The 27,927-nt window shown below is 44.7% G+C and overlaps 2 protein-coding genes across 5 annotated transcripts in view; one reads left to right on the forward strand and one right to left on the reverse strand.

The window, feature by feature from the left end:
• The window catches only part of LOC135214397 (condensin-2 complex subunit G2-like), a 98,264-nt gene extending 82,196 nt beyond the window's left edge, over positions 1–16,068 (reverse strand). The window contains exon 1 of one of the 4 annotated variants that reach the window (XM_064248659.1): positions 15,921–16,068. In XM_064248659.1, coding sequence (XP_064104729.1) covers positions 15,921–16,027 — 107 coding nt within the window. In that variant the 5' untranslated portion in view covers positions 16,028–16,068. Of the gene's footprint in view, positions 1–15,852 lie in introns of all 4 variants that reach the window. The other 3 variants (XM_064248660.1, XM_064248662.1, XM_064248663.1) reach the window with 3 other exon arrangements.
• A 1,977-nt stretch (positions 16,069–18,045) lies between these two features.
• LOC135214105 (uncharacterized) lies at positions 18,046–27,535 on the forward strand. Its single transcript, XM_064248209.1, has 4 exons — positions 18,046–18,839; positions 23,491–23,619; positions 24,355–24,525; positions 27,258–27,535. Exons 1-4 carry the CDS (start codon positions 18,126–18,128, stop codon positions 27,477–27,479), a joined length of 1,236 nt encoding a protein of 411 aa, XP_064104279.1. The 5' UTR covers positions 18,046–18,125; the 3' UTR covers positions 27,480–27,535.
• Positions 27,536–27,927: the final 392 nt, after the last annotated feature.

Here is a 27,927-nt window from a genome sequence, read left to right on the forward strand (position 1 = left end):
GATGCTGTTCAGCCTGCGAGGGTCTGGGTTAACTACACAACGTGTTGAGCAACACCACGGTTCCCAAGGAAAAAGATCCAAGGAACTGTGGGCAATATCCTGAAGGTAGAAGGAGGTGCATGCGGTCCGGTTGGACCAGGCGCCTGCCTTCATTACCTGCGCACGGAGAAGTTCTGCGGAACGCGAGAGAATGATGAAGAGGCGTCCACACTCATCCTGGGTGTCGAGTTTCTTCAGACAGCTCCGTCGCACCTTCACAGGACAAAGCAGCATAGCCTTCGTATCGGAGGCGGTGACGTCCATTAGGGAGGGTATTGTGAAGGACTCGAACCAATCGTCAGTTACCGAAGGGTTCTGAGTCTTCGCTACGAAGATCGGTACGAAATCGAGCGTCCACAAATCCCCAATCCCTTTGTGCTTGACTTCTCAAGAGAAGTCATGCAGTTACCTAAGACGAAAAGAAGGGAATAGTCGTATGACCTATCCCTCTTCTCGACTTTGGTTATGTACAGTACTCATACTGACAAGCTATTAAGACGAAGTAATGATTGCTCTGGAACAACCGAACTAAGTCCACAGCATAGTTCGTAACTGACTCGGACGCTCTGACAGCTGCCCAACTGACTGGTTCGGAATCAGTAGAGGCAAGTTGTCCAAGCATCCCCCCCCGGTAAGTCACGTGACCTTCGCCCTTTAAAGAGTTATGCTGAGAGACCACAAATAAAAAAATATTTGTTAGTCACCGATGCCGGACGGCGCGGCGATGATTCTCTTAATGCATAAGCTCAAAAGGCGAAAGTCAATTGCCTTCAAAAGACCGAGGTCCCTGATGGCAAGAAAATCTCATAGACGTTGAATCTCAGCTTAAGGAGAAACAACACTATGTGACGTTGAAGACGAAGGTAGGCAATGAATGCAACCTACGTCTTCCAGCTGAATCGAGAGAAGGAATCTCAAGATTCTAAACCTGTGCTTACAAATGACTGAAAACGCTAACCGCCATTTCATTGCTGTCCGTTGTGCAATGAAAGCGGGGCGTTCTTCAGTAATGAAACACAGGGGAGAGCCGCTTGAAGAACTGCTTCTCATGGGCTGAACGTTTGGAAGTAGAGCTGGCAGGTGTGGGAGTAGGCGATGTCTTTCAATACATCTGCTAATCCGGGGTGAACAATGAACAATTGTACACCTCCGAATATGACAATTTGTCCAAAATTGCATTTTTCCTAACTATACAAACCTGAGGTCCTTTTACAATAGGAAGGTACTAGCGGCAGCTGGATAGGTCGTAAGCTTTCGAACAAGGGGTTCGGTAGTTAACTGCTTGTCCGACAGGCGCGCGCGCGCGACTGGTAGGTAAACAAATCACTTTTGCTTTTGGCCCAAGCAAAAACTGCAGAGTGAGGGGTGGCATGAGGTGGGGCTATGTGTAAAAGGACCTCAGGTTTGTATAGTTAGGAAAAATGCAATTTTGGACAAATTGTCATTTGTTCCGACACGGCATACAAACCTTCGGTCCTTTTACAATAGGAAGACTCACTTCTTGGTGGGTGGAATCTGAGTCTTTTGTGAACAGACTGGTGTTCGCCCAACCTTGGAAGCCTCCCTGGTCGTAAGAGCGAGGGAGGGATCCAAGCCTCTGTCCGATTGATCGGGGTGTGCACCGCAGGATCAATGGTCAGACCTCTGGACCGAGTACTAAGAGAGAGGCAAGCGTATCTCTTCGTACCAGCAAACAAGAACAAGTTCCTATTTGCAAGAGGCAACAAGTTATGGTTTGTCTCTTGTTGGCTTCCACTTCCCCCCCCTTGTAGGAGGAAAGTGGTGGATATTCGCTCCCATCCCTAGTGAAAGGGATAGGATGGGGCTCTGTCGAGTAGCTCACCGGCATCTCGTCCTTATCCAGCAAGGTGATGACCGTATCCCTCTACCCACAGGTAGAGGGGTAGAAAAAGATAGGAAGAGAAGCCAGTCACTCTCTCATTCACTTATCTATTCTTACAGTCACACCAGGACTCGATGCTGTTCAGCCTGCTAGGGGTCTGGGTTAGCTAGACAACGTGTTGAGCAGCCACCACGGGTCCTAAGGAAAAACGATCCAAGGACCTGTGGGCAATATCCAAAAGGTAGAAGGAGGTGCCAGTGGTCTGGTTGTACCAGACCCCTGCCTTCAGCCTGCGCCACGGAGAAGTTCTTGTGTAACTCGAGGAGTGTACTTCTAGGTCATCTTGGTGCTGACGAAGAGTCTTCAACACTCCGCCTGGGATGTCGAGTTTCTTCAGAAAGCGCGTCGGGTCGCGCTTTCACAGGACAAAGCAGCATCTCCTTCGCATCGAAGGCGTTTGAAGCCCATTAGGGAGGGGATTGTGAAGGACTCTAACCGATCGTCAGGAACGAAGGGTTCAGAGTCTTCGCTACGAATTCGGTACGAAATCGAGCGTCACGAATCCCCATCCCCTGGATGCTTGACTTCGCAGGCAAAGTCATGCAATTACCTCAGAGGAAAAGAAGGGAATTGTCGTATGACCTATCCCTCTTCTCGACTTCGGTGATGTCCTGTACCCATACTGGTCTATCCGTCTGCAGCGAAGTTGTTCTCGGTAGTGGATAGGCCACCGACACTCAATGGTGGGTGTCGATGGTATGGGTACTGTGACAAGCCGTTAGGACGAAGAAAAGATTGTTATGGAACAACCGAACTAAGTCCACAGCGAAGTTCGTAACAGACTTGGGCGCTCTGACAGCTGCCTACTGACTGCGTTCGGTAGGAGGCAAGTTGTCCAAGCACCCGAGCAAGTCACGTGACCTTCGCCTTAACAGGGTTATGCCAAGAGGACTAAACAAATAATTTGTTCGTCACCGATGCCAGAAGGCAAGGTGATGACTCTCTTAAGGCATGTGCCCAACAGGCGAAAGTCAATTGCCTTCTAGAGACCGAGGTCCTTGATGGCAATATATCTCATAGTATAGTTGATTCTCGGGTAAGGAGAAACAACACTATGTGACGTTGAAGACGAAGGTGTACAGAAAATGCAACCTACTTCTTCACAGCTGAACCGAGAGAAGGATTCTCAAGATTCTGAACCTGTGCTACAAAGACTGAGAACGCTAACCGCTATTGATTGCTGTCCGGTGAGGATCGTAGTTGCAATAAAAGCGGAGCGCTTCCAGTAATGAAGACAGGGAACTACTGCCTGAAGAACTGCTTCTCATGGGCTGAACATTTGGAAGTAGAGCTGTCAGGTCAGGTTTAGAGTAGGCGATGTCTTCTGACATATCTGTTAATTCGGGGCGAGCAATGAAATTGCACACCTACGAATACGAGATATTTAAGACAAACTCAGATGTCTGCAAAAATCATTCGCATTATCGCAGTGCGATGCAGCGGTTGACTAGTACAGACTTCTGTTACCGTGCGGTAAACAGAAAGATGACAGAGTCCAAGAGATATCTCTGTTGAAAATTCTCGCAATGTCGAAGGCGATGAAATCGAGCGTCACAGCAGTAGATGGTCCTTCATTATTGCGAGAATCCCCGTTAATCAGAGACCTAAGTCCATGATTGTTGGGCAGAGATACGGTTCGGTAGTCAATCCAACCAGGGGAGAGAGAGACGTAACCGACCGTGCATCTCCGAGACCTAGCTGATACTGAGCCGCTATCAGGCAGTTCAATACGCAGTAGCTCTCGGTGACTCGTCATCCTGAGTTGCCAGGTAATCCATTATTCCACGAAGGAATACGTTCGGCTAGAACCATCGAGCATAAAGAATACGCTCGAGCAATTATATTTAACCGAAACGGATTTCGGTAAATACAAAAGCTGATTTGGTGTGTCATGACAATACCAAGTATCTAAAATCGAAAACTGATAACTGCTGGGAGGTTGCAGGCAACCCCGAGTTGCAGTTCAATTAAGATACAATTCGTCTCGTCACAAACCGTAGAGTAACTACGGTATGCGCCTACCCCACGGACAATTCAACTGTTAAAGAATCATGTCGCGAGGGTAATATACGTAGTATATTTGTAGGTTCTGTACCACGACCTCCATCCTAAATTCTTTTCCCCTCGAGGAATGAGAATAAGGATTGGAGATCGACCGCCTTCGTTCTCTTATTCAAGAGAGTGAAGGAGAAGTCTTTCCCAAAGGAAAGCTTCAATGGTGAACAGAATACCGAAGACGATAGTTCAAGCCAAACTGGAAGTTCCCGTCCGTTCTTCTCTATTCCAGGTTAAGCGCCTACTGTGAGATACTCTTCTTCAGCAGCGGTCTTCTTCCAAATGCTAGAAATTACAGGAATTCGAGCATAATGCGAGGTTCCCGATTATCGTGTAAACAATTATCGGGTATTTCTCGCTCACTTTGGACCGTGGGTCTCGCCTGAGTGTTTGGAGATCGTAAAAAACTCGAACACTCTGAGTGCGCTAGAAATTCCGTAGAATTCTAAGCACTCTGCGAAACCCCCCACCGAATTCGTCAGACGATATCGGCTGGTGGTCCTCTCGATTCCCGTAGAAATCGAGAAAGGGGCAGGATCCCTCCTCAATGACCGGGGCGTTACGTCAGGTAGGACCCGAAGGTCCCCCCGGTAGCGCCAGCCCCTAACGTGGGATCTTACAGAGAAATCTCTGTAGGATCCCTCCCCTTTCCTCGTAGCCGTAAGGAGAGAGGGAATGGGGAGGAATTGGATACTGGCTCGCTTCCCAGCGGATCTAGCAGTTGGAGAAGAAAAGGAGCAGCCATCGCCTTACGGCGATGGCCTCTCAGAGCCTGGGAAAACGTATCGTCAGGAGAAAACGTTTTCCCGAGGAGGGTTACGAACTCATACTGTAGGTAAGTGTCTGCCGCCACTGTGAACGTCGTCTGGGTGGGGCTGATCGACACCTGACAGTAGAGAGCCGATACCGCTCCGACTCATTCCAGTCCTCGTCGAGGTCGAAACCTCAGGAGGACCGAAGGGGTATTTAAATACGGTGTCCGAAGACACGTATAAACGCCTCTGTCGCAGTAGAGGAGGTGAAGTAGCTTGTTCGACCGTCCAGAACTGAGAGAGCCTTCTTGTCCGGAGACGAGAGACTACCTGGTGGTTCAACACAGTCGGCAAGCTCCCGATCGCGGCCGACCCACCGTCGATCTGGGTTCCCTCTCGGGCCCAAAACGACTCGAGCCGAGACGTGGCTCTGCTGGTGGGAGCGGCGATCCTTCCACGAGGTCATTGTGCTGACGAATCAGCGCCGTAACCTCGGCAAAGTTCCTCTGGATCTCGGAAGTCACAGCATCTTGCAGAGTGGGACCGTTAAGCCCTTCGAACAAGAGCATATTCCGAGAACCTTCCTCCTAAGAAGGGGGAAACAGCGACAGCCCTCTCGGTCTTCCCCATCCACTTGCGCATACGTCCTGGCCGGTCCAAGAACCGTGCCTGGCACGCTAGGGTAGTCGTGGTGGGATCATGAGGGGCGCACCCCTCACGATCACTCCTCAATACCTCGCTCCTCCCTCCCGGTGTAACCCGAGGAGGTTGAAGGTACGGGAGAGGCAGACCTGACGCTCCCTCGTCGCTCGCTGGCAGAACCAAGCAGGCTTGGAGGGCTGCAGGCGATGGTCAACCCGCGGTGCGATCGAGCTGCAGGCCTGGTCGAACCGTCTCGCTGTGGAGAACGGCTGGACTGAGCACAGCGGCCCCGATCTCGAGTGTCAGAAGAGCTGGTGCTGGTTGCCGTTCCCGATCGCTCTCTGTGAGAGCGACGGTCAGGCGACCTGCAGGCTCCACTGCGCAGTGAGACCGGTGCTTGTCCTCACGGCACGTCACGTCGCTGGTTCCAGCCGTGGCTGGCACCGGCCGGCGAACGGGAGGACCTCTTCCCAGCCTCAGCCCGTGGTCGGTCGTGGACCGTCACGTCCCCGGGTAGCCAGCTGTTCACCGCGAGAGTGAGAGCTGGTCTGGTGAGAGTCGCATGAGCGGCTGTCACCAGTCTTCCGCCCCGTGCCGTGAACCTGACGCTGAGCGGACTCAGAGGTCTGGTTCCTGGCTGCACGGTCGCTGGTAGGCGACCGTACACTCGGTACCTCCCGCGAACGAGAGGCCGAGACGGACCCTGATGCAGTGGCAGAACCACTGACACCAGGCGAGGAAAAGTACCGGTGTTAGCCGGTACCCCTCTGGTCCCCGTAGTCTTCTTCCTTGCGGAAGAAGAGACGGGCCCCGCTCCCGAAGGAGCAGGAGGACCAGCGGAAGGAAAGGACCCTCCCGTCCCACCGAGGTGAGACGGGTCCGAGAAGCTCCCGAGGGAGACTTCTTAGGAGGGAGGAGGCGACCTTCTTCTTCCTCGGCTGTAAAGCCTTAGAAGTCGAAGGGGAAGAGGCGGCGGCCGACGACGATGAAGAAGATGAAGACGACGACCACGGACACCTTCCTCCTCTTCTTCGTCAGCTTCCTCAGGACAGACGTAAGATCTGCTATCCAGGGCGGAGCCGGGGCTGCTGTAGCCGAAGCCACAGGGCCCGGACGGCACCTGTACAGACAGACCAAAGTCTGGGGTAGTACCACCACGAACAGGGACGACATCAGCAGGTATGGGCATCCAGGAACAGCAGGCACGGCCAGCACATCATCGGTAGGACCAGCCGAGCAAGCAACGGCAGGAACAGCCAGCGCAGCAACGGCAGGGCCAGCCAGCGCAGCAAAACTGCATGGACAGTCAGCCCAGAATCGGCAGGTACGCAGGCAGCACCGGGAACACAGGAAGTGGAGCAGCAGCCAGGCAACATCCTGGTACCGGCGGGCAGGTCCAGGGGCGAGTTCTAGGGCAGCGGAAGTGGTCGCTGCAGCGGCAACCACGAGCGGCGGCGGCACGCCCCCCTCTCGGCACGGCGAACGGGCACTTCACAGCGGCTGTAGGCAAGACTGTTAGCCACGTGAGGACTGAGTACACAGGTGAGGAGGGACGTCGTCACCTGGTTGCGTGGTAACCCACTCCATGGGTGACCGCCGTAGGCCCAGACATAGAACCGCAGCCCCTGGACACCAGCACGCTCTGCAATTGGAAGGACGCCCATACCTCACCAAGGTCCACCCTCGTGGCAGTAGCACCTGCGGAAATAATAGTAGTAGCGATTAATGGGGGGGAAATCCCCTCGTGCGGGGGTTTGATCCTCCCGAACGAGTGGAAGACCCCTAATACAATTGTACATCGGGCACCGAGCGCCCTCCCCCGCGCTCGACGGATCGGGCGGCGAGGAGAAGAACGCCGATAAACCTCCCCCCCCCCAAGGGGAAGAGTCATCTGTGGGAACTGAGCGGGGGGGGTCTCGTTCCCCACCCCCGCACAGTCCCCATGTACCAACAACAAAATAAGAGCCCTAGAGCAATCGTGCCATCGGCACGAATACAAGGCATAAGGATCAATTCCCTGACTGAGCGGAACTTGAACCAAATAAAATTGATGCAATCAATAATAAGGAACAAAATGAAAATGCATCTTGCAAAACGATTCACTCACAATGAATAAGGGCTCGGATCGAGCGCATTTGCGCCCTCGGTACCGAGCGCAAGGGTGAAAGGTTTCATTCCTTACCTTTATGATCAGGTTTTCTGGAAACCTTGATCCATAATGAAATGATGCAATCAACAAATATATGAAAAATGAAAAGACTACTGCGCTGCGATTTCACAATTCATACAAATAAATAAAAAGGGGAAGGATCAATTCCCATGGAATAGCGGAACATTGATCCCAGTCAACAATGCAATCTCAATAAAAAAAATGTGAAAAATGAAAAGAACTGCACTTGCGATTTCACTTCATTCAAATAAAAAGGGGGAAGGATCAATCTACCGGGCAAGCTCGGCCAAACTGATCTTAAAAAAAATCCAAAATGAGTATTGCTACTTCATAAAAAATTAATATATGAAAATGAAAAAAGAATACAAAATGTACTTGCGATTCCACTTTAACATACGAATAAGAAGTTTCCGTGCCGAGGGCTGCGCATTTCGTTCGGCACGGGCATACAGGTCAAAAAAATTATAAATGAAAAGAGCACTTACTTACGATTTTCATCTACACATTTCCTTCCAACCCAATATACGCTCGGAGCGAGCCGCTCCCGCCCTCGGCACGAGGCATACACAATACGAGGATCATTCTGGGAAAATGAATTCCCGCAATTACGCCCCTTCAGTCCCGGCACTCGGGTAATCGGAGGCGTTGTGAACCAAGATCCTTTAATTCACAATTGGAATTCAATGAAATGATTGTACTTACAATTCAGTTTCACTAGATACATAGAAAAAGAAAAACACAATCATGCGAAAGCAAACGACGATGAAGCGGGCAGCCGAGAGCGATGATACACGTCCACACGCCAGCAGGCCGAAAGCAAAAGTGATTTGTTTACCATACCAGTCGCGCGCGCGACGCCTGATCGGACAAGCAGTAACTACCGAACCCCTTGTTCGAAAGCTTACGACCTATCCAGCTGCCGCTAGTACCTTCCTATTGTAAAAGGACCGAAGGTTTGTATGCCGTGTCGGAACAAACAAGATATTTTGAGGACAAACTCAGATTCCGCAAAAATCATTCGCATTATCGGGATACGATGCAGCAAGAGACTATTACAGAATTCTGTTACCGTGCGGTAAACAGAAAGATGAGAGTCGAATAGATATCTCTGTTTAAATTCTCGCAATACCGAAGAGACGATGAATACTAGCGTTTCTCAGCAGTAGATGGTCATTCATGTATGCGAGAATCCCCGTTGTTAATCAGAGACTTAAGTCCGTGATTGTTGGGCAGAGATACGGTGTTATTCAATCAAAGCAGGTGAGAAAGACATAAACAACCGTCTATCTCAAAGCGGCAGCTGATACTGAAATGCCTCGGGCAATTCAATACGCAGTAGCTGTCGCTGACTCGTCATCCTGAGTTGCCAAGTAATCCTTTCCACGAAGGAATGCGTTCGGCTAGAACCACCGAGCATAAAAAGATATGCTCGAGCAATTATATTTAAGCGAAACGAATTTGCGGTAAATATAAAAGCTAAAATGGTGTTGTGTGACAACACCATAAGTATATAAAATTATTGAAACTGGAAACTCTGGGAGGTTGCAGGCAACCCGGGTTTGCAGTTCAATTAGAATACTTTTCGTCTAAGTCGCAATCCGTAGAATAACCAGGATATGCGCCTACCCCTCGGACCATTCAACTGCTTAGCAGAATCATGTCGCGAGGTTAATATACGTAGTATATTTGTAGGATTCTGAACAACGATCTCCATCCTAAATTCTTCCTTCAAGAAAAACAAAAATAAGGATTGGAGATCGACCACCTTCGTTCTCTATTAAAGAGAGTGAAGGAGAAGTCTTCCTCGACGGAAAGCTTCAATGGTGAACAGAATACTAAGACGATAGTTCCAGCCAAACTGATATTCCCGTCCGTTCTTCTCTATTCCAGGTTGGTCGCCTACTGTGAGATAGTCTTCTTTCAGCAGCAGTCTTCTTCCTAATGCTAGAAATTCCAGGAATTCGAGCATAGGCGAGGTTCCCGATTATCGTGTAACATATCGGGGATTCTCGTCTCGCTCACTTTGGACCGTGGTCTCGAAGCATGTTTGGAGATCGTAAGAAACTCTAAACACTCTGAATGCGCTAGAAATTCCGTAGAATTCTAAGCAGTACTGCGAAACCCCCACGAATTCGTCAAACGATATCGGCTGGTGGTCCTCTCGATTCCCGTAGAAATCGAGAATGGGGCAGGATCCCTCCTCAACGACCGGGGCTTACGTCAGGTAGGACCCGAAGGTCCCCCCTGGTAGCGCAGTCCCCAACGTGGGATCCTACAGAGAAATCTCTGTAGGATCCTTCCCCTTTCCCTCGTAGCCGTAAGGAGAGAGGGAATGGGGGAGGAATTGGATACTCGCTCGCCTTCCCAGTGGAACTAGCAGTTGGAGGAGAGTAGGAGCAGCCATCGCCTTGCGGCGATGGCCTCTCAGAGTCCTGGGAAAAACGTATCGTCAGGAGAAAACGTTTTTCCCGAGGAGGGTTACGAACTCTCACTGTAGGTAAGGGTCTGCCGCCACTGTGAACGTCGTCTGGGTGGGGCTGATCGACACCTGACAGGAGAGAGCCGATACCGTCCTCCGACTCATTCCAGTCCTCAGTCGAGGTCGAAACCTCTCAGGAGGACCGAAGGAGTATTTAAATACGGTGTCCGAAGACACGTAGAAACGCGCTGTCGCAGTAGAGGAGGTGGAAGTAGCTTGATCGACCGGCCAGAACTGAGAGAGCCTTCTTGTCCGGAGACGAGAGACTCTGGTTCAAGACAGAATCGGTAAGCTCGATCGCGGCATACCCACCGTCGGTTTTGGGTTCCCTCTCGGGCCCCAAAACGACTCGAGCAGAGATGGCTCTGCTGGTGGGAGCGGCGATGCCTTCCCCCCGGTCGTTGTGCTGACGAATCAGTGCAATAACCTGGGTAAAGTTACTCTGAATCTCGGAAGTTACAGCGTCTGAGGAGTAGGACCGTCCAGTCCCTCCAACAAGAAGCAGCTCCAGGACCCTCCTCCTTCAGAAGAAGGACCAGCAACAGATCCCTGACGGTTGCCTCCAATCACTTGCGCGTACGTCCTGGTTGGTCCTAAGACCAACCTGGCACGTGCGGCGTCGTGACGGGATCGTGAGCGGCGCATCTCTCACGATCACTCCTATATACCTAGCTCTTCCTGGCGTATGCCGAGGAAGTTGAAGGTATCGGAGAGACAGAACTGACGCTACCCCTCTCCCCCTGACGGTCGCCTCCAATCACTTGCGCGTACGTCCTGGTTGGTCCTAAGACCATACGTGGCACGTGCGGCGTCGTGACGGGATCGTGAGCGGCGCACCTCTCACACGATCACTCCTAGCTACCTCGCTCTTACGTGTAGCCCGAGGAAGTTGAAGGTAGTGGAGAGACAGACCTGACGCTCCCCCCCCCCGCTCGCTGGCAGGACCAGCGTACGTGGGGGGGGCTGCAGCCGATCACCAACCCGCGGTGGGGGGTGGGATGGGGACGATCTGCAGGCCTGGCCGTGCCGCTCACCTGTGGCGAGCGGCTCGACTGAGCACGTCGACCCGGTCCCGTGCGTTCAGACGAGCTGCTGCTGGTCACCGTATCCGCCCGGATCCCTGTGGGAGCGGCGGTCAGGTGACCTGCAGAGCTCGCTTTCGGCCGTGAGACGGGTGAGCGTCCTCGCGGACACGCTCAAACCGCTGGTACCAGCCGAGGCTAGGTACCGTCGGGTTCGAGGGGACCTGGGTGGGGGACCTCTTCCCAGCCTCAACCCGTGGCCGGTCAGAGACCGTCACGTCCACCGACCCTGGGGGGTACCGGCTGGTCGCTGCGAGAGCGGCCGCTGGCCTGGCGAGAGTCACCTGAGCGGCTCTCGACAGTCTTTCTGCTCCGTGCCTCGGTCATGACGCTGAGCGAAACTCAGGCGTCTTAATTTGGCTGCACGGTCACCGAAGGAGATCGTACACTCGGAACTTCTCGCGGACGAGAAAACCGAGCCGGTACCTGGCTTAGCAGCAGAGCTGCCAAGACCAGGCGAGGGTGTACCAGCGGTAGCCAGCACACCCTTGGTCCCCGTCTTCTCTTCTTCTCAGAAGGGGAGACGGGCCCCCGTTCCCGAAGGAACAGGAGGACCAGCAGAAGAACCCCCCCGTCACACCGGAATGTGACGAGCCCTTCGAAGTTCCCGAAGGAGTCTTCTTAGGGGAAACAAAAACCCGGTTACCAGCTGGTCGCTGCGAGAGCGGCGCTGGCCTGGCGAGAGTCACCTGAGCGGTTCTCGCCAGCCTTCTGCTCCGTGCCGTGGTCTTGGCGCCGAGCGAACTCTGGCGCCGAAACTTTGGCTGCACGGTCTCCCCGAGGGAGAGCGTACACTCGGGATCTCCCGCGAACGAGAGACCGAGCCGGAACCTGGCGTAGCGGCATCGCCGCTAGCACCAGGCGAGGAAGTACCAGAGCTAACCGATACTCCTCTGGTCCCCGTCTATCTCTTCCTTACGGAAGGGGAGACGGGCCCCGCTCCCGAAGGAGCAGGAGGACCAGCAGAAGGACCCCCCGTCCCACCGAGGTGGGACGGGCCCTTAGAAGTTCCCGAAGGAGACTTCTTAGGGGGGGAGGCAGCCTTCTTCTTCTTCGGCTTATGGGCCTTAGAAGTCGAAGGGGAAGAGGCAGCAACAGACGAAGATGACACCTTCCTCTTCTTCGTCAGCTCACGCAGGACAGTCGTCAGGTCCTCCATCCAGGCCGGAGTCGGGCCTATTGCCGAAGCAACACGGCCCGACTGCACCTGTCCGGAAGGACCTGGGACTGGGGAAGACACACCATGGGCAGGACCAGCATGGACAGGCGCAGGAACCAGGAGCGACAGGAACAGCAACCAGCTCAGGAGCGGCAGGAACGGCGGCAGCGGTAAACACAGAAGGGACAGCCAAGCCAGTAGCGGGAACCACATCAGCGACAGGTACGGCAGGCCCAGCCATCGCCTCGTAGAATCATCGGCAGCCAGCGTGGTACTGGCGGACGGTCCAGGGGCGGGAGCTGCTGGAACAGCGGAAGTCTGGGGCAGGCAACACGAAGAAAACACAGGCAGCGGCGGCATACCCCTCCTCGGTACGGCGGCGACCGGCCCTAGAAGCGGCAGACGGCGTCACCGACACAGCATGGGGTGTAGACCAGCGGGGGGAAGCAGCATAAGCGGCCGTGAAGGTTGTAGTGGAGACCACTCCAAAGTCACCGCCCCAGACCTCGCTAGACTCTGCAGCAGATCGTGGATGCTAGGCACGCCCTGCAGCCGCAGTGGTCCATACTGTCCAAGGTCGTCTCCCACGGCTGTAGCACCTGCGGTAGCACAGACAGATTAGTAAGAGGGGTTCCCTCACGCACGGGGGGGGGGAGACATGCCCCCACCCCGAACGGAAGGAAGACCCCAAAAACAAAATACGAGGAAGCTGAGCGGGGGGGGCAGGAAAGAAGACGAAGAATCGGATACCAAGGGAGTCGCGGGAGAGCTTTCCGACGACTTCCTGGCAGACCTTCGCTTCCCCTACCCCCGCACAGCAGTGAAAAGTAATATGAAAATGAAACAGAATACTGCACTTGCGATTCACTTCATAGAACTTAAAGAGGGAAAAATCAATTCCCGGTAAGAGCGGAAACGTTTGATCCATAATAATCTTGATGCTATCATAAATATATATGAAAATGAACAATACTGCACTGGCTATTTTCACTTTCACAGCAATAAATCGTAAGGATTAATTCCCGGGTAAGAGCGGAATTTGATCCAAAATTAAATTTGATGCAATTAATAAATGAAAATGAAAAGAAAACTGCATTGCGAATCCACTTTCATTGCATTCTATTCATACAAAATAAGAGGCTCTTGCCGAGCGCAATCAAGCTCTCGGCAACGAACGCACAGGGCAAAAATATAATGAAAAAGAGTACTTACATCTTTCAATTACACACTTTCGCCCAAAATACATGACTCGGCGTGAGTGCGCCCGCCCTCGGCACCGAGACATAATTCAAGGGTTCAATTCATGAAAAGAGCGGAAATCGCCGTCTCTACGGCGATAGCTCCATGTTGATTCATAATAAGTAATGAAAATGAAAACAGTGTTACTTACAGTTTCATTTCAAGTCAAAACCAAAACCATTAGTAGAAAACACAATATAACAAAGCATACGACGATGAAGCGGGCAGAGAGCGATGACGAACACGTCCTTCACACCCGCGGCCGAAAGCAAAAGTGATTCTTCACCTCTCGGGGCGCGCGCGGGCGCCGCGCACGATCGGACAAGCAGTTAACTACCGTTCTCCCTTGTTCGAAGCTTACGACCGTCCCAGCTGCCGCTACTTTACCTTCCTATTGTTAAGACCGAGGGGTTTGTATTACGTATCGGAACAAATGGTGAAATTTGGCTATGTATTGGAAGTATATATACATAAATATTAAAGCAATTTTATCATTATTGCATTACTATGACAACTAGAATTCATGGAAACAGTTTTAATAATGGAACGGCGTATGTGTGAAGCCTCCACTAAATGTGGGCAAACGATGATTTTGCCATTCTTAGCATGCAAACATTAAAGCATGCCAAACATTAAAGGTTACATTTATTTCTGGCATACTATTATTAAAGAAATTCAAAATACAATATAGACTGAAATCAATGAAAAGTGCTAGCAAAACAAAAAAGCAAAAAAAAAAAAACGTATATAATTCACTTTTCCGTAATCGTTCCTCTATGCACTTTTCCGTATTCGTTCCTGTATGGTTTTCGGCAGCCAGATGTACGAAAACGTTAGAAACATTTGATTGTATCTACTTTAGAAATATCTGTAATTTTTCGGGGTAATTTGGTTGCAAAAAAGGGATAATATACATGAATTAAATCAAAATTTTTAAATAACAAAGTAAATTTAAACTAAATAACGAGTAAAGTAAACAGTTTAGGGAATAAAACTTTGCAGTTTCGTCGTCTGTCGTCGTCTGCTGTTCATAACTGTGTTTATGGCGCGCACGCTTAGAAACCAGGAACAGCAACGGGTTTAAAGTGCAATGTGGAGTGAACTGAGACCAAAATGTGTATAATAATAATCAAATAAGCACTGTGGAGTTTCAGTTGTGATGGCAGTAAGGATAAAAACCACCGATTACAAGGTAAGAATGAATTCAGTTCAAACCATAACCCCGGGAATAACAAGTTTCATACTTTCACTAATATAGGCAACAAAATATTGTTTTATTGTGCTGATTACAACTGCAATCCTGAGTAACATCAATAAACGTTACATATATACGCTAACATTGTTCAAATGAGTGCTGGGAAGGCTGGGAAAGATGGTGGCCATCACTGATCAGAACCTTCCATGAAAAACGTAGCCGCCATATTGGATTTAAAAACTGCCTTGAAAACATAGGTATTTTACGAAGAGCTCACATGCTTATTTTAGTTCGTGTGGGGCTTTCATATATCACATTATGTATTATGTTGACGAAACTTCAGTCTTTTAAATGGTATGCTTAGAGTTGCAATTGTATTCTTGTTTCACCAATTAAATATCGAGTGAATAAGACCCGTCCACCGTGATGAGGGTTGGCCTGCCGTGGTGATTTACCCTAATGTACTTTTTTTGGGGATTGTTCACGCTGACCGAACATGGTCCACTCTGGACCCTACTATTTACCCTAATCCCCCAGGAGCCAGTACTAAACACGGCGAAATACATTGGACGCCCCAATCCCTAGTGGATGTCGTATCCGCGGTTACGTTCCTTGCCATCCGTGCGGGCTGCTTCTGTAGAAATACCCCATTCTTTACTGTGGACTACGGCTAGGCCTAGCTGGTGCCACAGGCCTACCCTGGGCCAGGATGTCTCCTTTAGTCAGTTGGTCATGTTAGTACCTACTTTGCGATATTTCAGATGTTGTTAGGCTGCAGTAGGACTCCGTCTCAAGATGTGTTCTTACTCTCGGCTGAATAACCTCGCCTAGGGTATCGGGGATAGCCTAGGCTATGCCTACCTAGCGACGTTACACGTACACCATAAGGCTCCGGTAGAATGTCTTCCATTCAGCCTAATATAATATCATAATCCTGCGTAATCACATAAATAGAACTTTAGGAAATACTTAAGAGTAATACAAAACGACCAGTCATCCATTACAGTAAGATCTAGCCTAAATTCGACGAGAAGAGTCAACCTAACCTCCATTGGAGTCGAACTGTCTACCGAAAAAACAAGTATTTAAACGTAATAATTACTAATATTATCAATCGACAACGATCAAAAGACTCACCAACCCCACCTACGAAGTCTCGGATTTATTTAAAAGCCTTTGAGGTGGTCACAGAACGCCTACTTTACCTGTCAAAACTTTGGACAGAAACAACAACAAAACTTGAGTTGGTCGGAACTTTTTGAAATCCAACTTCAAGTTGGCGCGAGATTTTTAGCGAACACCAAAGGCGCATAGTGTTGATAATATTAATCTTTAATTTCTCTTTTATTCGTATCTGGTTGTAACTGTGATTAAAATCGACATCATAATAAATAATATAAACAAAAACAGATGAAATTATAGAAACAGACGCACGAATCACCTATCAAGCAGGAACTTCCGACGGAAACCTTTGTACTGCAGACTGTATGCTGGCTTAAAATCGGCTGGATAACAACTTATTTACTCCATAATATAAAAGTAAACAATAGACGGTTGTAAATGATATAATAAAGCTTTGTCTATAAACAGCCGAATCACTAGGAAGAGTCAAAGTCTATATATAAGTCTGACATCTCGTTAAGAACTAACGAAAGCGCTCGAACTTTTAAACAAGTTAATGCGTTTTAAAGAACTGAATATGACGTCACAACGGCGGATCATTGAGCTTTGCGTAACAAAGCTGACAGAAGTTGAAATCTATATTGCCATAATTGAGAAATATATTCAAAACATCACATTTACATGCAGAGCAATTAGTAAAAGGGAAGAAATAGGAACGAAAGCTAGAATAGGACGCACGACCATTCATGATTGCGTTGTATAAGCCTTTTTTTGTCTCTGCCCGCCAAAACAAATACGCTCGTATATACATGTGCGTATACTATACTAGTAAAAAATACATTCGTAGCAATTAACAGCGGAATTTGGTTCGTTATATACAGAAACAATCTCTCTCACACACATACTATATAATATATATATATATATATATATATATATATATATATATATAAAGTATAAACCACGGAGGAAATATAAACAACGGGTAGCTGCAAGATCTTTCGACTCAACGTCCTTTACTAAGCAGAGAAACTGACATGCATGAGGAACATATGTTTTGTGAATAAGTTCTTGTTTACCAAAGATCTGAATGTGGTGAGTTGCCGCCCTGTATATGCCTTTAATTGTCTTGTCCCTGTGTCTGAGTAGTTAGACTTAATCTTTTTGTTCTTAAATTGCACCCATATTTACGCTTGTTTGGGAAGGTTAATCATTCTCCAGGGGTGTTGGATTCTAGGTACTAATCTCCTTAATTATAAACCCTATCTGTCACTTATACGACCCTTCCTTGTCCTCTCAGTTTCTCATGTATGTCAGTTTGTCTGCTAAGTAAAGGACATTGAGTCGAAAGATCTTGCAGAAACTCCGTTGTTTATCTTTCCTTCGTGGCTTATACCTTTAATTATGCATTTATCACGTTCCAAACTTTCGTGATTCAGTTACACTCTCTCTCTCTCTCTCTCTCTCTCTCTCTATATATATATATATATATATATATATCTATATATATATTTATATAGTATATATATATATATATAGAGATGAGATAGAGAGAGAGAAGAGAAGAGGAGAGAGAGAGAGAGAGAGAGAGAGAGAGAGAGCCCTTTGTGCAGCAAAAAGAGCAGCTGACGTTATGGGGGAAGTTTTAGGCACAGAGGGTTCATTCAGCATTCAACAGTTCGAGTCTGACTGAGGCAGTGAATGGTCTTGTCTTTTCTTAGTAGCCAACCTCTGTTGAAGCCCATAATTGAACACTTCTGAACCGCGGAGCCTACATTGCATGCTTCTTTCTTTACCTTCACACAAGAACATGCAAAAGTCATATTACATTCCAAGACGAATAAACAAACTTAGTAGCTTAGCCAGTAATTTGCGATATGAAAGAACGTCTACGCACAATTCCTTAGCAATTGAACCTCTCAAGTAATTCAACAGCAATCTATAATCCCCAATAATTTCTCTATAAATCTTATAGCCTACACTTCACAATACTCATGCATCTTAAGTGTCTGCTATCAGAATAGTTTTCCAATAATCGCATGTTTACCCTAATTCCATTCGAATGGACCTTTTCTGCTTGTTCTCGGCCAATCTCATAGTACTTCTGTATCGATTCTACGGCCTCTCGAGGGAGCTCTGTACTCTCTGAAGTCTTTACACGCCTTCATTCAGGCTTTCGAACTCGCACAGGTACGGTGACAGGGACTCTGTCTCCTGAACGGCTCTAGCTTGCGATATCAGAGAGCTATAACTGCTGACGGTGAAGAATTAAAGGAATTAAAGTCATCATGAAGGGAGATGGTGCTAATGAGCCTTTTCCCAGAAGAGCCTTCGCCGACATCAAGGAGGCTCACGAGAACTCGCCAACTATGGAAAAGTTCTTCCCCTTGCTCTTCATCCTCCTGGCAGCCGTGGGCATCAACACGGCGAAGAGAGGTCCCCTCGGGGAGTACCACGTCGCCAAGTGGAGATTCATCCCCCTGCTGTGCCTGACGGCCCTCATCGTCTGGTACTTCATGCAGACTCTCGTCTACTTGTCCAGTGGCAAAGTCAAGCTGATCGTAATCGTCGTTTACCTCAACTTCATGTCCAGCGCGGTCTTCGTGTTCGCCGTCATCCTAATAACAGCATGGAAACGTAACGACTACTGCACTCTCCTGACAGACATAGTGCTCCCTTATCATAAGCCCAAGGCGCAGACGCTAGGGCTCAACATCCTGCTGCTGGCGTACATTGCCATCAGCTTCTACTTCTACCCATGGGAAGATTACCGGAAGGACCCGCTGCAAGTCGCCCTCGGCATCATCGCCGTCCTGGTCATGCCGGTTCTGCCGACGCTCATCGACCTGCAGGCCTGCTGCCTCATCAGCGGGCTGGTCGACGGCCACAAGGACCTCGTGCGCAACATTCAGGAGACGCCCATCGTCCTTCCTAGCGACCGAGAGAAAAGTCACGTCGAGAAAACTAAGCACGGAATCATGATCAACGTATTGCCGTTTCTAGTAAGTTGTAGTTGTTGTTGAACTTCTTCTTCTTCTTCTTGTTCTGTGAATGAATGGGTGAATCGTTGATGGGCTTTTACTTTGTAAAGTAGAATAAAAGGGTTTAATATATGTTTTTCCTACAAGTTTGGTAACACTTTACCGAGGAGGGTTTAAGTTGCAGTTTAAACGTATCTTATTACTTAAGAAAGTTACGTAAGTGGGAAGGATAAAGTACTTGAGAAGCTTGTAACCTACTTTTCCGGTTCTGCAGCAAAACGCGAGATTAGGGATTTTCTTAGCCTCTCATCTCTCTCTCTCTCTCTCTATCTACCCTCTCTCTCTCTCTCTCCGCTCTCTCTCTCTCTCTCTCTCTCTCTCTCTCTCTCGTATATGCGCCAAGAAAACTATAGTTAACTGAGATTCTGGAGGAAGGAATTAACCCCCAAAAAAGGTTTACATTCGGCCCAAATTTAGGTAAATAACCGTATTCCCAGACCCTATCTGAGCCTTTATAATAATAATAATAATAATAATAATAATAATAATAATAATAATAATAATAAAATAATAATAATAATAATAATAATAATAATAATAATAATAATCCAAAGAAAACTTATAATCACACGAGTCAATAAAATGGGAAAGTATATCTACAGTAGTATGCCTGTTTGGTTTTGTTATTTAAAACATATTTTTTTAAATAAACAAAACCAAACACGCATATTTCTGCGGATTTACTTTCCCAATAATAATAATAATAATAATAATAATAATAATAATAATAATAATAATAATAATAATAATAATAATAATAATAATAATAATAAGATAAAACAATTTCCTTCACATGAAAACTGAAATAAAACCAAATACAGTTATACACTTGGTCTTCACAGTTTTTCAGTCCATAGCGTAAAAAGGATTCGTGATTTAAAGAAAAAATAAAGATAAAAAAAAGGATTCATGATTTAAGAAAAAAAAATTTTCTTCCAGATGAATTTTTTTTTCTTTATCGTTTAAGATTTCTTCGTAAAAAGTTAGGAAGATAACAGAGTAATATTTTTCTCTGGAAATTCCCGTGTCCTTCTCATGACAAACTACAAGAAAATATAGATAAGTGAGGGAGGAATTTACCGTGATTGAAGATTGTTGAGTCACCTGTGACGGTATTTAAAAAGATATCATATTGAGTGTGAATACAATATAAATTTTCAGCAGTTATAGAACCTCGTCTGGCTCATTCAGCAGCTTGTATCGTTAGTTTAAAATCTTCACTAAAATCTTATTTAGACAGCTTATACTGCTAAAAAATCTGATTAATTAAATGTGTGTATAAAATAATTCTATAGCAGTTACAAAACCTTCATTAAAATCCCATTTAGACCGCTTTACACCTAAAAAATCTTATTAAATGTGTATAAAATAATTTTATAGCAGTTATAAAACCTTCATTAAAATCCCATTTAGACCGCTTTACTGCTAAAAAATCTTATTAAATGTGTATAAAATAATTTTATAGCTGTTATAAAACCTTCATTAAAATCCCATTTAGACCGTTTATACAGCTAAGAAATCTTATTAAATGTGTATATAAAATAATTTTATAGCAGTTATAAAACCTTCATTAAAATCCCATTTAGACCGTTTATACAGCTAAGAAATCTATTATAATGTTATATTTATGTTTTAGATTATAGCAGTTATAAAAAAAATCATTAAAATACCCAAAATTAGACCACTTATAATCTAAAAAATCTGATTAAATGTGTATATAAAATAATTTTATAGCAGTTATAAAGCCTTCATTAAAATCCCAATTAGACCACTTATAATCTAAAAAATCTTATTAAATGTGTATATACAATAATTATCTAGCGTTTATAAAACCTAATAAAGATCTCACTTAGTCAGCTTATACCCAAATGCTAAGACAAGTTGCAAATGAAAAAAAGAAAGAGAAAAAAACCATTTTCTTCAAGAATTTTCAGGGACATTTTATACCTTAAAAAAAAAACAAGTTAAACGCGTACGTAAAATAATTCATATACTAAAATGTTTAGACAAGTCGGAAATATGGAGGAAAAAAATGTATCGAAAGACTAAAGCAAAATACGGTACATGAATTTGAAACCCTTCATTTAGGAATTACCAACACATTCTTCCTGAAGGTGTTCCCAATCAGACGAAGAAACCGGTCGGGCTTCAAAGGTATCTCTAATTCCACAAGGCTGCAGCAGGCAGCGACTTTGACCCCACACCTCTGTCCTATTTTCTCTGGGTTTTCGACCCTCAGGAGCGTAGGAAATCTCTCAGAATTATTTGTGTGTTCATTAAAATGTCTACAGTTATCGGTTGTTCCAAAGGGCGTGTCTCTGAGGCGTGTGCCTGTCCTCCTCCGTCAAGGACAAGGCCAAACAGCTCCTTCTTGACCTTGGTGATGCGTCAGCCACCAGCTCACTTTAGACGGGTTCGAATGCTCAGTTATGAGAAATTAATTTAATCGTGTGTTGGATTAATGTGCGGTTATGTTAAGTATGAATTCATACATACATACACACACACACACATATACAGGACAGGTAATGTCCGGTTATATATATACTTTTACCTGTGCTGTGTTTCTCATTGTTCTGATCAGTCTTGCCTCTAGTAAAGGGTCGTTCAGACCGAATGATCTCAGGCAGTTCCCGTTTTTCATTTTCCTCCGTGGCATTACCTTTATATATATATATATATATATATATATATATATATATATATATATATATATATATATATTACTTGAAAGTAAAAACTGTTTCTTATCCTAATTTTTCTCCACTGGGAAAATCATTTGCATAAAAAATCAGTAGATAACAATTACTCGCACATATCTTTCTCAGAAAGTTGAAAACAAAAGATCACAAGTTAATATGAAATATGAATAAGTTTGAGAGAGAGAGAACGCTATTTTTACGCATGCTGCGTCTGAATTGCCCTGAATCATTCGAGAAACCGCAAGTACAAAAACACGTTCTCTCCTAATTCACTGTCAAGGTCGATGGCCAGCAATTTGACGCCACAGAATTACGCTACAAGATTTCTAGGCCGTCGGAGGATACGAGTTTCCATTCCATTCATTTATTCAAACATTGTCATAAGTTAAGTTTCCGTGGAGGCATTATACATGTGTATTGCCATAAATTGCTATGTAAGCATTGTTTTAGCCTATTTTTGTTTGAATGCATTGTTATGATTTTCCTTTCAAATAAAAGTAGTTTCATTCTATGCATTTACTGCCACCTCGGTGACCGCGAGTTCGATTCTCGGGCATTCCATTGAGGAGTGAGAGATGTGTATTTCTGGTGATAGAAGTTCACTCTCGACGTGGATTGGAAGTCACGTAAAGCCGTTGGTCCCGTTGCTGAATAACCACTGGTTCCATGCAACGTAAAAACACTATACAAACAAAAAACAAACAAAACAATGTATGCATTTATGCATACATTGTCATAAATTTCTACGGAGGTACTATTTCGTCTCATACATATATGCTTGTATGCGTGTATTTCCACAGATTTCTATATAAACATTGTTTTATCCTATATCTGTATGAATTCACTATTATCAATTACCATAAAGGCAGTTTTATTCCATATATTTAAGCATACATCGTCATAAATTCCACGGAGGTACTATTTAGTCTTATACCTGCATACATGTATGCGTGTATTGCCATAGTGTTCTCTATCAGCATTGTTTTATCCTATATTTGTATGAATGGTCATAAATTTCCATACAAGCACTATTTCATCTTGTATTTGTATGCATACATTGCCATACTTTTCCACAAGGCACAGTATTCTATTTTATGTTTGCACGACTATAAAGGAACTATACCAATCTATAACTGTATGAAAGGATTCCAGTACATTTCCATAATAGCAATAGTTCACCTCATCGTTGTATAAATAGTCAAATATTCCATTTATGGCAGAACTGTGTTCTTGAATTAACCGGCCCAGCGACACTAAATGAAACGTAGGGTTATTGGTGTTACGCTACAATTTAAGTCAAAATTGCAATACGTTCAATATTAATATCGACAATTAAATACAGTGGCACTGATTCTTTCTAAGTGGAAAGATAAAAATAGCGTCGTAAGGGAAATGACTGAATAATATAATGAGCTTTGTATTACAAAGATGAAAGAAATGTGTGAAGAACTATAAAACTCCTGTTAAATGTAGTCATTTTAGGTCAAAGACCTACTGTGTTTAACAACGTTGACACTCGCATGATTATTGAATGTTATCTTCCCAAATCTTTATTTATTTTATAAAATCCAAGAGTAAATGCATCGTTTACCAAATCAACCTTCAGAAAAGTAGAATGTTCACTTAGAACTCGCATGGCCACTGAATCTTATTTTTACCAAATCTTTACAGCTTTCATGAAATACAAACGCCAATGCATTATTTACCAAACTAACCCTCATAAAAAATATGATGTTTATAATTTAGAAAACTGAAAAGAAGAGGAGCAAATAACAAGCAATTAGTCATTAGAAAAAAAAGAACGTTTGAAATTTAGAAAACTGGGGAGATAAGCAAATAATAGCCAAACACTCATTCAGCGCAGCTAAAGGAGGCACAGAAACATGAAACAATCTTCTCTTCTTTTTCAGGGACTAGATAGGATCGACCCTGCAACCAAAGGGTCATCTTGGGTCGAGCCTGACACAGGTGCCATCAGGGTACAGATAGTGAGGGACCACTGTAGGTACCTACATGACCTGGTCACCAAATATAACCACGTAAGAAGTTGGAGAGCAAGATGCAGATTGTCAATCTGTCTTGTTCACCTTCTTGTGCTCACTACTGTTTACCTTCTGTTCATCTTTTTGTGCTCACTACTGTTTACCTTCTGTTCATCTTTTTGTGCTCACTACTGTTTACCTTCTGTTCATCTTTTTGTGCTCACTACTGTTTACCTTCTGTTCATCTTTTTGTGCTCACTACTGTTTACCTTCTGTTCATCTTCTTGTGCTCACTACTGTTTACCTTCTTTGCTTCCAATCCTCATTTCAGATGTAACCCAGTTTACTAAAACTACAACCAACTAGTATGAAAGTTTCATCATATTGCTCTGAAGGCCTACTGGTCAACAGTGCGTCCGATGTCTTGCCAGTAGGCAGCCAGGACGCCATGAAGGAGCTTTCAGACTCGTTGGCAGCGCCTATAGTATCTTACCTTTTCAGCAATTTCTAACTTTTTTTTTTAAGTGTTCCCAAGGGAGAGTTCGTTTCACCTCGTCGTATCTAAATGTCTTAGAGTCGTTTAACTGTCTCTTTGAGAAAAGTATTCAAGGTCGTTTATTTTGTACTGTTACTTATATTTGATAACACACTTCTGCATTATTAAAAGTCTATAATCTACCACCACCTGTTTCCACTCCCATTTTCCCTCCCACTCAAGTGTCTTTCAGAAACATTCGCCAGCTGATGACAATCCTTTTTTCCACCTCTGACTCTCTCTCTCTCCCTGTCCAGATCTTCTCCAGCGTCATGGCCCTCCGCTGTTTCCTGTTCCTGATTAAAAACATGGCCCTGACTTTCGCCGTGCTGGTGGGTTATCCTGGTGGGCCCATCAAGTTCCATCTGATTGAAGAAACCCTCCGGTTTTACATGGTGTGCTCCTTCGGCGACAATCTGTTCCAGCTGGTAAGTCGAGGATTTAGGAACAGGATTGAACGCAGACACTCTCATTCTGGAGCTGGAATAGAATAGAATAGAATAGAATAGAATAGAATAGAATAGAACTGGCTATAGAATTTAGGACAAAGGCCAATCACTGGGACCTGTGATGAGCGAGGTCATTCAGGAGTGACAGGGAAATTGAGAGTAAAAAGGCTTTTAAAGGTATGACAGGAGGAAAACGTCAAAGCAGTTGACCTATGAAACAATAGTTAGGAGAGGGTTGAAGAAAGTCAGATGGAAGAGAGAATAGGAAGGGAGGTACGGTAAAAAGGAATGAAAGAGGTTCTTGTAAAGCTTCTCTTCCTTGGGGCCCTTTTGCGTTGCTTTTAGGCTTTTTTACTTTGGGCTCCCATCACTTAGCTGTCCAGCCCCTTTAACTTTAAGCGGAAATGATAGGAATAATTATTATTATTATAGAAGACAGGCAACAAAGAAACCACTTGCATAGTTTTCGAAATAGAATTATTTCTCTTTCACAGGATTATGTCCCCTTATTTTGAAGACATAGAAACACCAGCCCTAGAATAAAAAAAACAGAATTATCAATGAGGATAAGTTTTTCCCATTGAAAATAACTCAAGAATAATAATAATAATCATAATAATAAATAATAATAAGTAATAATAAGGATAAATAATAATAATAAATAATAATAAGTAATTAAATAACTAATAATAATAATAATATTCCTTAGAAAACAAGAAGCCACCCAAAACTCCGACGCCACTGACAAAAAAAAAAAAAAAAAAAAAACCGTTATTCATAACTACCTGCTTCAAGGCTATTTACCAAATACTACTCACAATTTCCTGGCTCGAAGTGATATACCAGTTAATAGACTTCCAGAACGCACAAAACATTTCCGTGTTTATTCAAAGTGGGTTTCGATATCGGTCCGCCTTAAGCAAACTTCAATTCCACGACAGAGTCGACATAATCAAGTCTTGGGAGGTTTTGTAGTGAATTTCTTACGTGGAGGAACAATGGCGGGCGTGCTCACCACAAATTGAAGTTTGCACAAGTTTAAGTGGGCGGAATTTGAGACACATTTTCTGAGAGAGAGAGAGAGAGCAAAATCACTACGTGTAAACTCTAAGTATACGAAAGTTGAAGGATTCGGAGAAAAATTAGACACACACACACACACACACACACACACACACACAGAGAGGTGCAAAATCTAAGTATACAAAAGTAGAAGGATTTGGAGAGAAGGAATTTGAGAAAAGCTGACACATTGTCACACACATACATACAGAGAGAGAGAGAGAGAGACGCAAAAATCACTACTAAATGCAAAACGAGATTGTTGCGATCGTTACATAGCATATCGACTAAAAACGCAAGGTAGTTTACTAAGGTCAATATATTAAGATAAAAAAAGATATCACGGGAATCTGAGAGCTATTGTACTTGAATGATATATTATATATATTATATATATATATATATATAGATATATATATATATAGATATATAATTAATATATATATATATATTATATATATATATATATATATTATTTTTTTTTTCTCAGACATAACAATGGCTATTCTAATTCGTTGGCCATGGCTCCAATTATACTTAAGTTTCACCTTTTTCTTATATATTTTTTCCATTATTTCGTTTTCTTTTACTTTATGACTCGGTCCCAAGGAGACTCGGTTCGGATTTGGGGCCAAAAGGTATAGTAATCTTTTGGGGTGTGCGTTATATTTGGCGATTGATTCCCCTGATTGGATGAGTTCTGTCTGTCTGTCTGCTGTCTATGTAATAGTATATAATATATATATATATATATATATATATATATATATATATATATATATATATATATATATATATATATATTATATATATCATAGCATATATCAACCAATCTATCTATGCATACATATTTATAAATATAATGCGCACACACACACACACACGCACACCACACACACACACACACATATATATATATATTATATATATATATATATATATATATATATATATATATATATATATATATACGCACACACACACATTAGTGTGTATGACTCTTACCTCATTAGTAGGAGGGCTAGAGTTCCAATCCCTGTAACATGTTAAGGTAAAAGTCATTGTATAACTGGTGCGCTACGCAGAGAATTAATTATGTATCTGGTAGTCAGCTGACTGTAGCGAGTCGCCTTGAAGAATCGGAGATATGTGATGATTAATGAGAGAGAGAGAGAGAGAGAGAGAGAGAGAAGAAGAGAGAGACGAGAGGAGAGATGAGAGAGAAAGAGAGAGAGAGAGAGAAACGGGTAAAGGTGGACCACACGAAGGGAGAAAGTTTAAAACAGTTGGAAGGACATTTAAGTGCTGGTCAAGTGAAGTTGTAAGTGAATGTTAGCAAGAGAAATCATAATGAGAAGTACGACGACTGGGGAAAGACTAGGTAAAAGGCATTGTTAAAAAGGTTTAAGCGCTAGCTTCTTGGCTGTTAGTGTAAGAGAATGAATCACAGATAAATTTTTAGGTAAGCATTTCCCACGAAAAAATCACTAGGCCTATGTGTGTATGTATATATTTGCACCCAAATGCAACAGGACAGAAAGATGTGGTCACGAGCCGTTTACGAAAGGCAATGGAAATTTACATGTTAGGCTGAATTCGAATGTCTGCTTCCAACAGATCTGAAGACCACTGATCTACTTTTCTTCCAGCACGAAGACGTGGAGGACGGCGTCCTGGCCCTTCAGGAATCGAACAACACCTACGAAGGAGATCGCCTTCTGTATCACGCCCTGGCGTCTCGCATGTCTGCTCGTCCGGCCTTCGTCAGCATCGGCGGCACTGTCAGCTTGGGTAGAGGCATGATGGCGGCTTTTCTGAACGTCGCCCTGACTTACACGATCATCATGTTCCAGTATAAGCCCTCAGATTAGGAGAGAGGCTGGAACTGGAGCTGGAACGTGTTGTATGTACCGCGTTCCAGCTGGGGATCAGCGCGCTATATACTATATATATATATATATATATATATATATTATATATATATATATATATATATATATATAGATATATACTATATATACTGCTACTGTAGCAACTTCAAACTCGCCAGAGATTAGGTCTAAACACCGACACCTCGGAGACTGCACCAGTAGGATATCTTTGCATACGTTTAACCAAACGCCTCCGGAACTGTAGCTCATAAAATTTCCGGGGGGAAAGTCCCTCAAGGCCAATTGGAAATAGTTCCAGCGTAACCTGGAAATCGTACCATTGACTGTAGTTGCTTACTGCACGCGTGGAATTCTCTGGATGTTCACAAGATAACCTGGAAAGGCTGAAATAGGTTCTATTTTTTTTTGAGGAGAGGGTCAATATCCA

The sequence above is a fragment of the Macrobrachium nipponense genome, chromosome 45 (genome assembly GCF_015104395.2).
Source record: "Macrobrachium nipponense isolate FS-2020 chromosome 45, ASM1510439v2, whole genome shotgun sequence".
Classification (NCBI taxonomy): Eukaryota; Metazoa; Arthropoda; class Malacostraca; order Decapoda; family Palaemonidae; genus Macrobrachium; species Macrobrachium nipponense.

Excerpts from the sequence above, each read along its gene's own strand:
- LOC135214105 (XM_064248209.1), top strand. The coding sequence starts at position 18,126 with ATGAAGGGAGATGGTGCTAATGAGCCTTTTCCCAGAAGAGCCTTCGCC. Across the intron at positions 18,840-23,490 it reads TCAACGTATTGCCGTTTCTA|GGACTAGATAGGATCGACCC; the intron begins GTAAGTTGTAGT and ends CTTCTTTTTCAG. Across the intron at positions 23,620-24,354 it reads TGGTCACCAAATATAACCAC|ATCTTCTCCAGCGTCATGGC; the intron begins GTAAGAAGTTGG and ends CTCCCTGTCCAG.